Source organism: Mobula birostris, chromosome 15, assembly GCF_030028105.1.
Source record: "Mobula birostris isolate sMobBir1 chromosome 15, sMobBir1.hap1, whole genome shotgun sequence".
NCBI classification, from domain to species: Eukaryota; Metazoa; Chordata; class Chondrichthyes; order Myliobatiformes; family Myliobatidae; genus Mobula; species Mobula birostris.
The window spans coordinates 5,480,985-5,499,041 of NC_092384.1; the positions used below are offsets into that span (position 1 = coordinate 5,480,985).

The following is an 18,057-nucleotide window of genomic DNA, read 5'->3' on the forward strand; positions in this document are numbered from 1 at the left end:
CTTGGAATTCATGTCCATCAATCCTCGTAAGTAGCGGAGCAAGTAGACAAGGTGATTAAGGCAGGATATGGCATATTCCTCTTTATTTATTATTATCGTGGTTCTGTCAGCATGGCAGTATTTGTGATTCTATCACTGCCTCTCTGCTAATGCTCTTGGTATTACTAATCAATCAACCAGTCTAGATCATTGCAAATCATGGTAAGCCAATGCAATCAAAAGCCAGGTCTCCTGGGTCCACAGCTATCCTCCAATGGCATCTTTATCTTCCTCCACAGCAAGCTATCAAGCTTTCAACTAGCTAAGCTACCAGCTGGAGAAGCACTGTAAAGGAGCACTTAGACAAGCACTAAGATGCACCACATTGTTTAATCTGTTAACATGTTCAAGTGGATGCCATAACAATTAGCAACAATGAACAAAATGGGGATTTAGAGGAATGGGAATACATTTACTGAGTTCTTTTTTGGGTAGTTGTTGGGATTTACTGTGGTGTTCCATGATATCCCATTTCAGATGTCTATGTGCATTGAATTCAACTTTATCACTTCCGCCACCAGCTGAGTGAATGACTGTATGTACCTCTTTCTCCAAATCAGAATTGTCATATTGAGTCCTTCCATAAACTATTCATAACGGTTTAAGTAAATGCATGTTCTCTATTGCAAAACAAAAGGTTAAACCACAAGCACTAATACTGTACCTACTGAGTTAGTGCCGCAGAAAGCCAATAGATTTTTTAATGATACATTTTGACCACACTCACATCTGAGCAGTAGGGCATCATTGTGCTTTTGTAACTACAAGGACCTGTTTTTTCATTCCATCCTTGAGGCTGACAGAATCTAGTTTGTTCATGGTTAGACCCCACATCAAGTGAGTTTGAGACATTCGCGCACAACTTTAATGTATGCAAAAAGCAGTGTAGTTATCTGCGATCATCAATGAGCGTCCCTGCAAGTTTCGCGCCCTTCATAATTTACGTTACACCAAGAAAACAAATAACTTTACAAAACCCAATAATTTCTGCAGATGTATAGTATGTACAGTAAAATTCGATTTTAGGACCACTTTCGATTACTGACAGAGGCGTATTGACTAACTTGTATCAATGGTAGAAGAACTGCCTTCCATTTGGAAACTTTGTTCTTGATTTTGAAACATGAATTCAGCCTCACATCATAAGCTTACAACAACGTAACTTAAATTTTAAAAAAATTTGCAGGTGCTGAAAATTTTAAATACAAACGAAGGGCTGAAAATACTCAGCACATTAGGCAGCAGTCATATGGGAGAAACAGAATTAACATTTCACTTCAATCGCTCTTCATTTCTTTATGTTTGTACAACTGTATTTCATTCTGTTGTTTCTCAGTTTAAAGAGTTGCACAGAAACAAGTATTTCTGTCCACCAGGTCCAGGTTAATCTTTCCGCCCTTTTATACTAATCCTATTTGCCTGTGTTACAGTTATATCCTTCTAAGGCTTCCTTATTTAACTGTCTAAATGCCTCTTCAACATAGTATCTAATCCTACCAGCTCCTCTAACAGCATTCCATATATCAACCATTTTCTGTGTAGAGCAGTTACCTTTCTTACTGATAAAGTGGCCACTGAGTGTGAGTTTATGGTCTTATGTTGCTGTGGCCCATTTACTTCAAGATCAAGGTTCGACATGTGTGTACAGAGATGCACTTCTGCACACCACACTCTTCTGTTGTAATGCGTGGTTATTTGAGTTACTGTCGCCTTCCTGTCAGTTTGAACCAGGCTCTTCTGACCTCTCTCATTTTCACTCACTGAGCTGCTGCTTGATGGATTTTTTTTTGTTTTTCGCACCATTCCCTGCTAGAGACTGCTGTGCATGAAAATCCCTGGCACCAACAGTCAAACCACTTCATCTGGCACCAACAATCATTCCACAAAGTCAGTCACTTGGATTACATTTCTTCCCCGTTCTGATGTTTGGTCTGAACGACAACTGAACCTCTTTACCATGTCTGCATCCTTCCATGCATTGAGTTGTTGTAACATGATTGGTTGATTAGATATTTGCATTCACGAACCGGTGTATAGACGTACCTAATAAAGAGGCCACTAAATGTGAGGTCTTTCCATTTTAATGTTAAATCCATGTCCTCTCATTTTTGATATCCTCTAGGATGGAAAAAAGATTTTAACTATTTACCTTATGCAAACCTCTTCTCATTTTACATCCCTCCATTGAGACCCTAAGACACTAAGACAGGAGCATATTTAGGCTATTCAGGCCATAAAGTCTGCTCTGTCATTATATTATGGCTAAGTTATGACCTTCCATCCCCATTGCACTGTCTTCTTCCCTTACTAGTCAAGGACCTATCAAACACTGTTTTAAACATATCAATTACTCGGCCATTGCAGCTGTCTGTGGCAATAAATTTCACAGAATCAGCACACTCTGGCTAAAGAAATTCCTCCTCAACTCTGTTCTAAAGGTATGTCTCTCTATTCTGAGGCTGTGTTCTCGGCTCCCAAACTCTCCCACTTATAGGAAACATCTCTTCCATATCCACTCTATCTTGGCCTTTCAATATTCAATAGGTTTCAATGCCTTCATTTTAAATTCCAGGGAGTATCAGCCCACAGCCATAAAAACACTCCAAAGATGTTAACCTACCACCTCACCAGCCTTCGTGTCCAGCAAATAATTCTCCAAAACTTCAGTCATCTCCAACAGGATCCCATCACCAAGCACACTCACAACCCCCCCCCACCCCAACCTCCACTTCCCACCACACTTTTTGCTTTCGACAGGGATTGCTTCCTATGCGACTCCTTTGTCCATTCATCCCTCCCCACTGATCTGGCACTTATCCTTGCAAGTGGAACAAGTGCTACACCTTCCCCTATACATCCTCCCTCACTACCATTCAGGGTCCTAAACAGTCCTTCCAGGTGAGGCGACACTTCACCTGTGAGTCTGTTGGGGTCATTTACTGTCTTTGGTGCTCCTGGTGTGGCCTCCTGCATGTTAGTGACCCCTGATGTAGGTTGGGAGACCACTTTGCTGAGCATCTACGCTCTATCCACCAGAACATGCAGGATCTCCCAGTGGCAACCCATTTTAATTCTACTTCCCATTCCCATTCGATATGTCCATTCATAGCCTCCTCCACTGTCGTGATGAGGCCACATTTATGTTGGAGGAACAACATCTTATATTCCATCTGGGTTGCCTCCAACCTGATGGCACGAACATCGATTTCTTAAACTTCCAGTAATGTCCCGCACCCCCACTTCACCATTCCCCATCCCCTTGTCCCTCTCTCACCTTATCTCACCTCCCTCTGGTGCTTCTCCCCCCTTTCTCTTTCTTACACGGCCTCTCTCTCTTCCACCAATCAACTTCCCAGCTCTTTACTTTATCCCTCCCCCTCCAGGTTTTACCAATCACCTGGTGTTTCTCTCTCCCTTCCTCCCACCTTTCTAAATCTACTCCTCAGCATTTTCTTTTCAGTCCTCCCAAAGGGTTTCGGCCTTAAATGTCAACTGTACTTTTTTCCATAGATGCTGCCTGGCCTGCTGAGTCCCTCCAACATTAACCCTATCATTTCCGGAATCATTCTCGGGAACCACCTATGGACTCTCTCCACTACCAGTACATCTTTTCTTAGATGACTTGTCCATTATGTGCCATGTCATATGACATGGACATCATGCTCTTTCTGTGACCATGATTGTTCTTGGAAAATTTTTCTACAATAGTAGGCTGCCATTGCCTTCTTCTGGGCAGTAGCTTTACAATACAGGTGACTCCAGCCATTATCAGTACTCTTCAGACACTGTCTGCCTGGTGTCATTGGTTGCGTAACCCGGACCTGTGATGTGCACCAGCTGCTTATTTGACTATCCACCAACTGCTCCCATGGCTTCATGCAGCCTTTATCAGGAGGCAATGCAAGTGCTACACCTTGCCCAAGGGTGACCTGCAGGCTAGCGGAGAAAAGGAACACCTTACACCTCCTTTGATAGAGACATATCTCCAGCCCGCCCCCAATCCGCCATTTTGTAGATAAGGAGACTAAAACTACTCACAAAAATCCAATGCAGTCTGGCAAATGCTTCATAAAGCCTCAACATTACATCTTTGCTTTTATATTCCAACCCCCTCGAAATAAATGCTAAAATTGCATTTGCTTTCCTTATCAACAACTCAACCTGCAAATTAACCTTCAGGGAATTGTGCATGATCCAACAGTATGTTCCATCTGTCACTTCTTTGCCCATTCTCCTAATCTGTCCTTTTGCAGACAACCTACTTCCTCATCTCTACCTGTTCCTCCACCTATCTTCATGTCGTCCATGAACCTGCCACAAAGCCATCAATCTTGTCATCCAGATCATTGGCGTATAACATGAAAAGCAACTGTCGAATCTCCAGTCAATGCAAAACACCACCAGTCACCGGCAGCCAAACAGAAAAGGCCCCATTTATTCCCACTCTCTGCCTTCTGTCAGTCAGCCAATGTTCCATGCTTGTATCATTCCTGTAATACCGGGGGCTCTTATCTTGTTTAGCTGCCTCATGTGCAGCACCCTGTCAAAGGCTTTTTGAAAATTCAAGAATTCGACATCTACTGACTCACCTTTGTCTATCCTGCCTGTTACTTCCTTAAAGAATTCCAACAGATTAGTCAGGCAAGATTCCCCCTTAAGGAAACCATGCTGACGTTGGCCTATTTTATTATGCGCCTCGAAGTACACTGAAATCTCATCCTCTTCTTACAGAAACATCTGCATGATGCTAAACTAGGGCACATCATCAGTGTTGTTACTGGGGTTATCAGGTGTTTCGGGTCTTTCAACATCATACACCCTCGCCCAGGCAACCCGACCAGGGTTGATCAGACCCCGGCCTGTGCCCTAGCAGCAATACACCCTCGCCCAGGCGATCCGACCAGGGTTGATCAGACCCAGCCTGTGCCCTATCAGACCCCGGCCTGTGCCCTAGCAGCAATACACCCTCGCCCAGGCGATCCGACCGGGGTTGATCAGACCCCAGCCTGTGCCCTATCAGACCCCGGCCTGTGCCCTAGCAGCAATACACCCTCGCCCAGGCAACCCGACCGGGGTTGATCAGACCCCGGCCTGTGTCCTAGCAGCAACCTACGGATCTGCCCTCTTTATCCAGAGCCATCTTGACGCTTTCTCTGCTGCATCTGGGGTGGTAGAAATGGCTCTCCTGCTCTCTCCCGTGATTCCAAGTGCACTGTATACTTTGCAGAGCCACTGGTCTGCAAAGCCACGACACCCGACCCCTACGGGCCAACACTTTGCCCTCCAGCCTCTTCTTTGTCAGTTGTTCTTCAGATCTTCATACTTGGCTCTTTTCTGCTCATAGGCCTCCTCCATGCGTTCTTCCCACGGCACGGTAAGCTCAAGCATAGGAACGTGCTTCGATGAGTCGGAGCACAACACAATGTCGGGCCGCAATGTAGTCTCTGTGATGTGGGGAGGAAACTGCAGCTGTTTTCCCAGGTCTGCTTTTAGCTTCCAGTCCTGCGCGATGAAGAGCAACCCGGTTGCTTTCTGGTGTTCTGTTAGTCTTTCCCCCTCTTTGACAAAGCAGATGGTATTCTTGACCGGACTTGTTTTCTGGCAGATGTTAAGGGTGCTGCAGATTGTCTCAGCAATTTTCCAGAGGACCTGGTCATGCCACCACCGATAACAGCCAGCAGCTCAGAATATGCTCTAGCGTACCGGTCTTCTCACAGAGTGGGCAAGCTGGTCGTTCTACAAGGCCCCAGCAGTGCAGGTTGGATGGGCTAGGAAGGACGTCATAAACAGCCTGGATAAGGAACTTGATGTGGTGTGGATCCACCTTCCAGAGATCGTTCCACATGATCTTTCACTTGATCACCTGCTCCCATTTGGTCCAGGCTCCTTGTTGTTTCATTGCCACTGCTCTGCTCGTCCTCTCCTCCTCCACAGCTGCCCTTACTTCATTCAGGACCAGTTCTCATCACTCTTTCCCTTGTACTTTGTCAAAATGGGGGACCTGAAGGCTTCTGAGTCCAACTCTCCCCTTGGCGACTGCCCCCACCAGCACTTTGTGGCGCAGTCGTACCTCAGCTTCTTCCAATGCAGCCTCTGCTCTCCACTTTCTTCCAGTTCTCACTGCCACTCTTGCTCCGGCAATCTTTGGATCTGAAGATTCCCGAAACTGCAGCACCTCTCTTGGTCACAAAACCTTGAACTCCTCCTCAATGGATTTCACGGGGAGCCTCAGTTTGCGGTTATTCCTGTACAGAGCGATGCTGCTGATGTTCCTTGGTAAACCCAGCCATCTTCGCAGGAACTGGCTGACTACCCTCTCTAATTCAGCAACAGTGGAAATAGGAAACTCATAGAGAAGCAGTGGCCAGAGGATTCTTGGTAGTATACCGTGCTGGTAAATCCATGCCTTAAACTGCCCTGGAAGGCCAGTCCTGTCAACCCCTTGCAAACATTGTTCAAACTCCCCACAGGTGATTCTTATTGCCGCCTTATCTCTGAGTGTTGCATCAAACATCTTCCCAAGACTTTTAACAGGGTTCTCTGTGATGGTAGGAATTGGAATGTCCTCGACAGAGAAACAAAATTTCTCCTGTACTCTCCCCTTCTTCAGCACTACAGATCTTGATTTTTGCAGGTTTAAAGAACATCCTTACCCACCTCATCACCCTTTCCAGCCCCTTAAGAATCCACCTAGCACCAGGCACTGACTCCGTAGTGATAGTCAGATCATCCATGAAGGCTCGTATTGGTGTTTGGCGGATCCCGGATCTTGATTTCGGGCCTCGACAGTCTGACTCTTCAGATTTTACCAGCATATTCATTGTCAGGGCTGAAAATTGAGGTCAAGCTAACTGGCCTGTAATCTCCTTTCTCTTGCCTCCCTCCCTCCTTTTCAGAAACAGAATCAGGTTTGAGATCACCAGCATGTGTCATGGCATTTGTTACACGGCAACAGTACTTTGCAATACATAATTAACTAAGTAGTCTAAAAAGGGAAAAATGAGTAGTGAAGTAGTGTCCATGAGTTCAATGTCCATTCAGAAATCTTATGGCAGAGTGGAAGAAGCTGTTCCTGCATCACTGGGTGTGTGCCTTCAGGTTCCTGTACCTCCTCCCCTTTGGTAGCAATGAGAAGAAGGCACGTCCTGAGTGAGCAGAGGTCCTTAATGATGGATGCCACCTTGTTGAGGCATCACTCCTTGAAGACGCCCTGGATGCTGGGGAGGCTGGTGCTCATGATGGAGCTGACTGAGCGCACAACATTCCAATCCTGTAAAACCACTCCCCCCACCCACCCCCCATACCAGACTGTGATGCAGCCTGTTAGAAAACTCTCTGCAGGAATTTGCGAGTATCTTTGGTGACATACCAAATCTCCTCAAACTCCTAATGAAATATTACCATTATCATGTTTCCTTTGTAACTGATGGGCCTAGGATGGATCCTCAGAGATTTTCTCACCCAGAAACTTGAAATTGCTCACCCTTTCCACTGTGATCCCTCGGCGAGGACTGTTGCGTGTTCCCTCGACTTATCCTTCCTGAAGTCCACAATCAATTCTTTGGTCTTGCTGACGTTGAGTGCAAGGTTGTAGCTGCAATACCACTCAACCAGCTGATCTGTCTCACTCCTGTACACCTCCTCGTCACCGTCTGAGATTCTGCCAAACAATTGTGTCATCAGCAAATTTATAGATGTCATTTGAGCTGTGCCTAGCCACACAATCAAGAGCGTAGAGCATGGGCTAAACGTACATCCTTGAGATGCACCCTGTTGATTATCAGCGAGGTTGAGGATCCAGTTGCAGTGGAAGGATAGCCCTCCATAAGACATACCTGACCATCTTGTGTAGTCCTGCCACAGAATTAGCCCTCAGCAAATCTCCTGGTTCATGCACGGGTTTCAATTCGAGTGTATACAGTATGTTCTCAAAGGCACATACTCATCCACATAGGTTTTAATGAAGTCAGTGACAACTGTGACATATTCATTCAGACTCGAAGATGACACCCTCAATATTGTCCAGTCACCTGACTCAAAGCTGTCCTGTTTGTGCTCCTCTGCCTCCTTTGTCCATACCTTCTTGCTCTTCTCTACTGGTGCTGTGGTCTTCAGTCTCTGCCTATACTCGGTGAGTAGAAGTAGAGCCAGGTGATCAGACTTCTCAAAGTGTGAATGTGGGATGGCACAGTAAGCACTCTTGATAGTTGTATTTCAGTGCTCCAGTGTGTGGGCTCCTCTGGTTCCACAAGTGATATGTTGGTGATAATTATTTAGGAACTTTTTCAAGCTCTAAATGATGGGGAAGGCAATGGGGTGTGCTGTTTCATGCCTGTCCGAAGTAGAATAAACATCGCTGCCAAGATAATGGCTGAAAACTCCCACCGCAGATAAAATGGACAAAACTAGATCGCTAGATGTTCCAGGCCGGGTGAGCAGGACTGGGACAGAACTGTCACATTTGTGCACCACAATGTGTTAATCAAAAAGCATACTCCACCTCATCTGTCTTTGAAAGAATCAGCAGTCCTATTTTGGCAGTGAATTGTGAAGCCAGCAAGCTGTATTGCTGTGTCTGGAATGGCAGGGGATAGCCAAGATTCTATGAAACAAAAATCACAACATGCTCTGATGTCCCTCTGGTACAGCAATCTTGCTCTGAGGTCTTCAATTTTACTTCCCAGAGACTGTACGTTTGCTAGCATTATTCACACTAGTGGAAGTTAGAGCCCCTTCTTAAACAAACTTTTAAACCAGCACAGTATCCTCTCTTCTGCTGTCTTAAAGGGGAACTGCACTTGCAACCAGAGACTGCTGTCCAACATTCGTCAACTTTAAGTAGCGATAGATCTTTTAAACGTTTTAAAACAACATTGCTTACTGTCTTATCCATGGCTGTAGCCATGGAATTCCAGCTGTTCCAGTCTAAATATGGAATACTTGAAGATTTCTATCAGAACTGCTTGCACAAGTCGCCTTCTTAATGTTACCACCAGATTACTTCTCTTAAAGAGTGGAGTGATATTTGCAATTTTCCACTGTCCAGAACCATTCCAAAATCTAGTAGTTCTTGTAAGATCACCACTAATATCGCCACAATCTATTCAGCTACCTCCTTCAGAACCCTGGGATATCGTCCATCTGGCCTATGTGATTTACCTACTTTCAGATTTTTCAGCTTCCCAAGTATCTTCTCCCTAGTAATAGCAACTACCCTCACTTCTGTCCCCTGGAACTTTTGAACTTCCAGCATATTGCTGGTGTCTTCCACATTGAAGACTGATGCAAAGTACTTTGTAAGTTCAACAGCCATTTCTTGATCCCCATTACAACCTTTCTAGCATCATTTTCCAACAGTCTGATATCCACTCAAGCATTTCTTTTACTCCTCATATATCTGAAAAACCTTTGGTATCCTCTTCTATATTATTGGCTAACTTACCTTCATATTTCATCTTTTCTCTCATTATTGCTTTCTGTTGACTTCTGATAGTTTTTAAAAGCTTCCTAACTTCCTCAAATTTTTGCTATACTATATGGTCTCTCTCTTGCTGCTATGCTGTCTTTGACTTCCCTTGTCAAACAAGGTCGATCATCTTCCCTTTAAAATACTTCTTTAGAATGTGTCCTTGAGGGATTATGATGTTTAAGTGGAATAGCCTTTTCCCCAGTGGGTCCAAACAGAAGCTGCTCTAAAAACCATTATCTTGGAAGCATTCTACACATTTGCTCTCTTGGGATCCTGCACCAACCTGATTTTCCTACTCTACCTGCCTATTTAACTCCTCCATAACTATCATAACATTGCCCTTTTTACATGCCTTTTCGACCTCCTGTTGTAATTTGGACCCCACATGACAGCTACTGTTTGGAGGCCTGTAGATACCCTCCATCAGAATCTTTTTACCCTTGCAGTTTCTTAACCTTACTCATAAGGATTCTACATCTTTCAATCCTTTGATCTTCTTTCAGCCATGACATAGTGATACCCACAATGTCATACCTGCTAATCTCTAACTATGTTACAAGATTTGACTGCATTGGTGCTGCTTCCTGCACCCATACTGAGATTGATGATTTCCTCAACTTTGCCTCCAACTTCCACCCTGCCATCAATTTTACTTGGTCCATTTCCAACACCTCCCTCCCTTTTCTCAATCTCTCTCTCTCCATTTCTGGATACCTACTGATATCTTTTTAAACGCACTGGCTTTCACAGCTATCTGGACTATACCTCTTCCCACCCTGTCACTTGAAAAAATGCCATCCCTTCTCTCAATTCTTCCATCTCCACCGCATCTGCTCTCAGGTTAAGGCTTTTCATTCCAGAACCACTGAGATGTTCTCCTTTTTCAAAGATTGGTGTGTCCCTTCCTCCACCAACAATACTGCCTTCATCCACATCTAAGCCATTTTGCTCACATCTGCCCTCACGCCATCCTCCCACCATCACACCAGGGATAGGGTTCCTCTTGTCTTCACCTACCATCGCACAGGCCTCTGTGTCCAGCATACAACTCTCCATAACTTCCGCCATTTCCAATGGGATCCCGCCACTAAACACATATTTCTCTCCCCCCACTTCCCACTTTCCACAGGAATTGTTCCCTACACAACTCCCTTGTTCACTCATCCCTCCCCACTGACCTCCCTCCTGGTACTTATCCTTGCAAGCGGATCAAGCGCCACATCTGCCCCTACACCTCCTCTCTCACTACCATTCAGTGCCCCAAACAATCCTTCCAGGTGAGGCAACACTTCACCTACAAGTCTGTTGGTGTCATCTATTGTATCTGGTGCTCCCTGTGTGGCCTCCTGTATATCGGTGAGATCCATCGTAGATCGGGAGACCGCTTCACCAAGCACCTTTGCTCCATCTGCCACGAAAAGCAGCATCTCCCGACGTCCACCCAATTCAATTCTACTTCCAATTCCCATTCCTACATGACAGTCCATAGCTCTCTCTATTGTCGCGATGAGGCCACACGTAGGTTGGAAGAGCAACACCTCATATTCTGCCTGGGAAGCCTCCAACCTGATAGCATGAATATTGATTTCTCGAACTTCCAGTAATTACCCCACCTTCACTATTCCCCATTCCTGTTTCCCCCTCTCACCTTAACTCATTACCTGCCCATCACCTTCCTCTGGTGCTCCTCCCCTTCCCTTTCTTCCATGGTCTTCTGTCCTCTCCTATCAGGTTCCCCATTCTCCAGCTCTTTATTTCTTTCACCAATCAACTATCCAGCTCTTTATTTCACCCCAGCCCACTCTCCCATTTCACCTATCACCTACCACCTTGTAGTTCTTCCTCTCCTCTCCCACCATCTTACTGCGACTTTTCCTCTTCCTTTCCGGTTCAGATAAAGGCTCTAAGCCCGAAAGGTCAGCTGTTTACAGTTTTCCATTGATGTTGCCTGGCCTGCTGAGTTCCTCCAGCATTTTGCATCTGTTGCTTTGGATTTCCAGCATCTGTACTTCTCATGTTCATGATATTACTACAAGATCATTTACTTTTTTTTGTATATTCAAATATTAACACCTTCAATCCTGTACTCATCACCTTTTTCAATGCTGCTCTCATGTTACACATCAACTCATCCCACTGACTGCAATTTTGCCCTATCATCAGCCTGTTCTTCCTCACAGTCTCATTATGCATTGCACCTACTTGTATACCTCAACCTTAACACATCGGTTCCCATCCCCAGTCTGATTTATTTAAACCCCCCCCGCAACAGCTCTAACAACCTGTCTGTAGGGATACTGGACCCTTTGAGTTCATGTGTAACCTATTATTTTTGTACAGGTCATACTTTCCCCAGCAGAGATCTCAATGATCCAGAAATGTGAAATCTGAACCACTTCCTCTGCCAGATAATCATCTATCAACTCATCCTATTCTTACCATCACTGGGACAAGGCACAGGCAGCAATCCAGAGCCAGGACCCTTTGAGGTCCTGATTTTCAGCTTTCTACCTAACTCCCTATATTCTGTCTTCAGGACCTCATCCCTTTTCTTGTCTGTGTCATTGCTACCAATATGTTGCTGACTTGCAGTGTTCATCCTCCCCCCTTAAAATGAAGTCGCACCTTCAATCTCCTTCATCCAAGGGAAACAAACCCAGCCGAATCAATCGCAGAAGGCTTCCATTTGAAGCAACATCATGGTGAATCTTCTGCATTCTCCCTCCGGTACAACCACACCCTACCTACAGTCTGACAACCAGAAATACAAGGCACCAAGTGTGCTCGCCTACTCTTTTGAAAATTTGTCACATAATAACCCAACTTCTATATTCTATGGTTGATCTATGAAGGCAAAAATACCGACTGCCTGCTTCACCACTTTATCCAGCTTTATTTCCACTTTCTGGGAACTACGGACTTAAACATTTCTTAGCCCCTGACCATTTACTGTATATGTTCTACCTCGGTTTGATTTCCTTTTTTAGTTCATTGCAAATTCTAAATTGCACAGTATTTGCTGTAAAATATATCATAATCAGGCCTAATATCATCGACATGTTGTAACATCTGTTGTTTTGCAGTGGCAGTACAGTGCAATACTTTAAAAAACTATAAATTACAATAAATACGTATATAAAAATTAAGTAAGTAGTGCCAAAAGAGTAAAATATTGAGGTAGTCTTCATGGGTTCCAAGAGCCCTTCAGAAGTCTGATGGCAGAAGGGAAGAAGCTGTTTCTAAAATGTTCAGCATGTGTCATCTGGCTCCCGTCCCTCCTCTGATGACAGCAATGAGAAGAGGGCATGTTCTTCATGATGGGGGGCTCTTCATCAGAACCCATTCTGCTTTTATTGGCATAAAAGCATAACAAAGGTCCCAGTTATTCATCTCCACCGCAGTGCTTGGTGAAAGATTTGTATCTGTTTCTCGTGTACCAGCTTATCCAACTTTAACATTGTCTTTAGTTTAAAACTACCTTTAGTTTAACTGTCCTGAACAACCCTAAATTAGCATTCCTGTGTAATAGAAACAGCAGGTGTGACAGGTATTATAAATTCTTTGGAAAGTACAGTAAATGGCGGAAGGTCAGGAGGGTTAAATCCACTGCAGTCATTAAAATCCAGTTGTTGTTTTGTTGTAACATAAAAGGCAACTAAGATTCTCTTAATTAGTATATGTTGAAAACCATCAAGTGTACAGTATGTAACTAAACATCACTGTCTAAAATAAGCTGCGGGAATGACAGATGTACATGAAATCTCACATGTAAAGCAATTAGTAACTTTATGGAGCATTTTCTCTTTTTAATTACTGTAAATTACTTACCATTTTGGCTGTGATGTTGGCTGGGATGAGGGATTCATTAGAGAGGCCAAAGGTCTTGGGGACATCAGATAGGACATTGATCTTCCCCCAGTCAATCTCTGTGCAACTGATTTGGACTACTGGTCCCTCACCTGTGCAGGTTAAGTGGACTTGCTAGTTCAAAAGAAAAATATTGCATTAATACTGCTGTCTGGTTAATGAATGGTTAGCACTAAGTTACTATTATTATTACTTTTACTTGCAATTACAGAATTAAAGATGTAAAAACAGGTGAAGTAACTTAGGACAGTATTTTTAATGGCAGGATCTTGAGAAGTATTGCTGTACAGAGGATCTAGGGGTATCAGCCCACAGCTCCCTGAAAGCAGCATATTCGTATGCCTAGAGTCTCTATCATATTTGTCTCCACTATCAACCCCAGGTAGTACATTCCAGGCAACCACTGGCTCCATACATCTCCTTTCAACTTAACACTCTTTCACCTTAAATGTATGCCCTCTGTTAATAGATATTCCAACTCTTTTTTTTAAATTGTGAGACAAATACTGGATGTCTACTCTATCTATACCTCTCATAATCTTATAAATTTCTACCAGATCTCCCCTCAGCCTCCACCACTCCACACAAAACAACTCAAGTTTGTCCAACCGCTCTCTACAGCAAATGCTCTATAATCCAGCCAACATCCTGGTAAACCTCTATTGCACCCCTTCCAAAGGTTTCATATCCTTCCTATAGTGGGGTGACCAGAATCAAATGCAGTATCTCAGACGTGGCCTAACCGGAGTTTCAATAAGCTATCACATACTTTCTGACTCTCGATCTCAGTGCCTCAACTAATAAAGGCACGCATGCCACACTTCCCTTCTTAACCATCCTATCAACCTACGTAGACACTTTCAGTGAGCTATGCACTTGGGCCCCAAGAACCCACTATACATCAACATTGTGAGGGGTCTTACCTTAATCACCTCCTCAAAAAAGTCAACCAAGTTAGTAAGACACGACTTTCCCAACATAAGGCCATGGTGACTATCCTCAATTAGGCCATGATTTTTCAATTGCTCATAATCCCATCCCTAAGAGTCCTCTCCAGTAAATTCTGTACCTCTGATGTGAGACTCACTAGTCTGTAACTTCCAGAATTATCCATATTTCCCTTCATAAATAATAGAAAAATATTAGCTACTCACCAATCCGTTGGGACCTCACCTATGGCTATAGAAAAATAAAGATATTGATCAAGACCCCAAAAATCTTATCTCTTGCCTCTCTCAATAAACTGGAGGGTATCACATCAAGCTCCGGCAAGTTTCACTTCAATTTCTTTAAGAAACCCAACACCATTTACTTCGGTATTTTAAAATTCCTCAGCACATTAGCACACTTCACACTGATCTCACTTTCCTACATGTCGCTCTTCTTGATAAATAACCATGTACAGTACCTCACCCATATCCTCCTCCTCCAAGCACATATTGCATTCTATATCCCTGAGTAGTCCTATCTGCTCTCTAGATATTCTCTTGTCCTTGGTGTATGTAGAGAATGTCTGGGATTCTCTTTAATCTGACTTACTAAGAACTTTCCATTGTGCCTCGAGGTTTTCCTAAGTCTCTTCATGGGTTCCTTTCTGGCATCTTCATAAACGTCAAGGCCCCATTTGATTCTTGCTTCCTAACCTTCATATACTTTTCCCTTTCCTCTTGACTAAATTCATCAACTCTCTTGACATACAAGGTTCTTCCTTGTCCTTCCTTCTGACTAGAATATACAGTACCTGTCCTGCACTCAGTTATAGTTAGACTTTACAGATCCTCCACACATCAGATTAGACTTGCCCAAAAACAAATGCTCCCAATTAATTCTTTCCAGTTGCCGCCTAAAAATCTTGTAACTTGCCCTGATCTATACTTTATACTTTATTGTCTCCAAACAATTGGTACTGGAACTTACAATCATCACAGTGATATTTGATTCTGCGCTTCACACTCCCTGGATAACAAATATTAAATATTAAAGATATTAAAAATAGTTAAAATTAATAAATATTAAAAATTTAAATTGTAAATCATAAATAGAAAATAGGAAAATGGGAAGTAAGGTAGTGCAAAAAAACCAAGAGCCAAATCCGGATACTTGGAGGGTATGGCCCAGATCCGGGTCAGGTTCCGTTCAGCAGTCTTATTACAGTTGGAAAGAAGCTGTTCCCAAATCTGGCCGCAAGAGTCTTCAAGCTCCTGAGTCTTCTCCCGGAGGGAAGAGGGACAAAAAGTCTGTTGGCTGGGTGGGTGGTGTCCTTGATTATCCTGGCAGCACTGCTCTGACAGTGTGTGGTGTAAAGTGAGTCCACGGACAGAAGATTGGTTTGTATGATGTGCTGCGCCGTGTTCACGATCTTCTGCAGCTTCTTTCGGTCTTTGACAGGACAGCTTCCATAGCAGGTTGTGATGCACCCTAGAAGAATGCTTTCTACGATGCATCTATAAAAATTAGTGAGGGTTTTAGGGGACAGGCCAAATTTCTTTAGTTTTCTCAGGAAGTAAAGGTGCTGGTGGGCCTTCTTGGCAGTGAACTCTGCTTGGTTGGACCAAGTCAGGTCCTTTGTGGTATTGACCCTGAGGAACTTAAATATTAAATACATAGCAATTTCAAACCTTGTGGTCACTGTTCTCACAATCATCCAGGCAAGCTCATTACCCTATATCATGTTCACTTTGGTCCCTCCTCTGTTGGACTATCTATATACTGATTTAAGAAACCTGCCTGGATGGACCTAACAAATTCTGCCCATCTAAACCACATGCACTAGAAGGAGATACCAGTCTATATTAGGGAAGTTGAAGTCACCTGCTACAGCAACCCTTTTGTTTTTACACTGTGCTCTAATTTGCCTGTGTACCTATTCCTCAATGTCCTGGGGTCTACTGGGGAGTCTGTTATATAATCCAACAATTTATTACACCTTTCTTACTTCTCATACAAACATCCAGCTCAGGCACAATGAGTCTCCCATCACATCCTTCATCTTATCTTTATTGCATATATTTCTACTTCTTTCTCTCTCCAATGCTTCTCTGCTCTACCTTAAATGTTATTCACCTCAACTGGTCTTTGTGGTGATGGGTTCTGCTTAAATTGTTCTTGAGCTTAGAGATGTAAAATGTGCACTTATTGTTCGTCCCTGTTGTTTAGAGAAAAGAGCTTTGGGTCTTTATTCTGTTAGCAATTATTTGTATAACTGAGTGAACTGCATGACTATAAATGAGTATAAATGACTAAAGGTGAACTATGGGACCAGAGTCACAAGCAGGTTAATTCTGAAGATGGTGCCAGTGAGCAACATGACTAACGACGACGTCCTTCAGACAGTTCATGAAACTACTTCTTTTACTTCTTCATCTTCTTCCAAGTATGATCATGGGACTATTGGAACCCAAGATTTACATTTTGGTGGTGTGGATTTGGGCTGACTGAAGCAACCTGGCGCTTTGCTGCCTCTGAGGAAGTTCGGTGAGCTTTCAAGCGAAGTGCGCAGCTGGAGGCCATACAGCCTGGAGATGGAGCTCAAGCCCGTGACTGACTTCATTTCTCACCAATCTCACCAACTAAAGCATTGAGGAAGATTGAAATCAATGAGAATGAGAGCGGAAAGTGAGCAAGTGTTCAGCACAGACAATCTATGTTTGACTGGTCCTCTCTCCCTCTTGCTCACTGCTCCCAGAGGAAGGTGCGTGTCTTCAACCAGTCTCTCTCTCTCTCACTCTCGCTGGAGGCTGCCAGAGGATGGTGCTGTAGCCTTGGGTCTTAAGCAAGGTTTAATCAATGTGGTTTGTGGATTTGTAGTTCACTTTACAATGTATTTCTGGTTATTCACTTTTTATTGCTATTTTATGTAATTTTGACCATGGCGGACTGCAGTGAAAAAACACAGCACTATATTGAATTGAACTAAACTGAATGTTCCTAGACTATTTCAAAGACTTGTAGTTTGATGTCTTATAGGTGTTTTCACTAACTTTTGCCGTTTGCGCGTTTATTTTTTCTGTGAGTTTGGGGTTTGATGTTTTTCTTTGAACAGGTCCCATGGTTTCCTGTTTCGTGGCTGTCTGTGGGAAGATGAACCTCAGGGTTTGTACACTGAAGACATACTTTGATAATAAGTGCACTTTGAATCTTTGAATTACAAGATTTCTGAAGGACATTAATGAACAAGACAGATTGCTTCAACAACTTGACACATTTCAATTCTGGTTCCAGACCATAAAATAAGTTTAACTAAATCCGGTTTTAGGCAACACTCCTGTTTACAAGGGTACTGTGGGCAAGAGGGTTGAGAGCTTCAATTTCTTAAGAATGATCATAACCAATAGCCTGTCTTGTCCCGATCACACCGACTCCATGGGTAAGAAAGCTGACCAGCACCTCCACTTCCTCAGGAAACTAATGAAATTTGGCATGTCTCTTTTGACCCTCAACAATTTTTATTAATTCACCACAGAAACCATCCTATCTAAATGCATCATTGCCTGTGAACTGCAGAGTTATGGACATAGCTCAGCAGGTCACTGAAAGCAGCTTCCCCCCATGAATCCCACTTACACCTTTCACGGCCTCAGTAAAGGAGCCGATATAATCAGAGACCCCACGTACCCCACACTTTCTCTATTCACCCCTTCCTTTGAGCAGAAGATACAAAAGCCTAAATTCACATTCAAACA

At 43.6% G+C, this 18,057-nt stretch overlaps 1 protein-coding gene across 9 annotated transcripts in view; it reads right to left on the minus strand.

Moving 5' to 3' along the window:
• Positions 1-18,057, minus strand: part of hydin (HYDIN axonemal central pair apparatus protein) — a 981,559-nt gene that overhangs the window by 598,061 nt on the left and 365,441 nt on the right. For all 9 annotated transcript variants that reach the window (XM_072279252.1, XM_072279251.1, XM_072279249.1 and 6 more), the window contains one exon: positions 13,337-13,489. In XM_072279252.1, the coding sequence (XP_072135353.1) occupies positions 13,337-13,489 (153 nt within the window). The remainder of the gene's footprint in view (positions 1-13,336; positions 13,490-18,057) is intronic.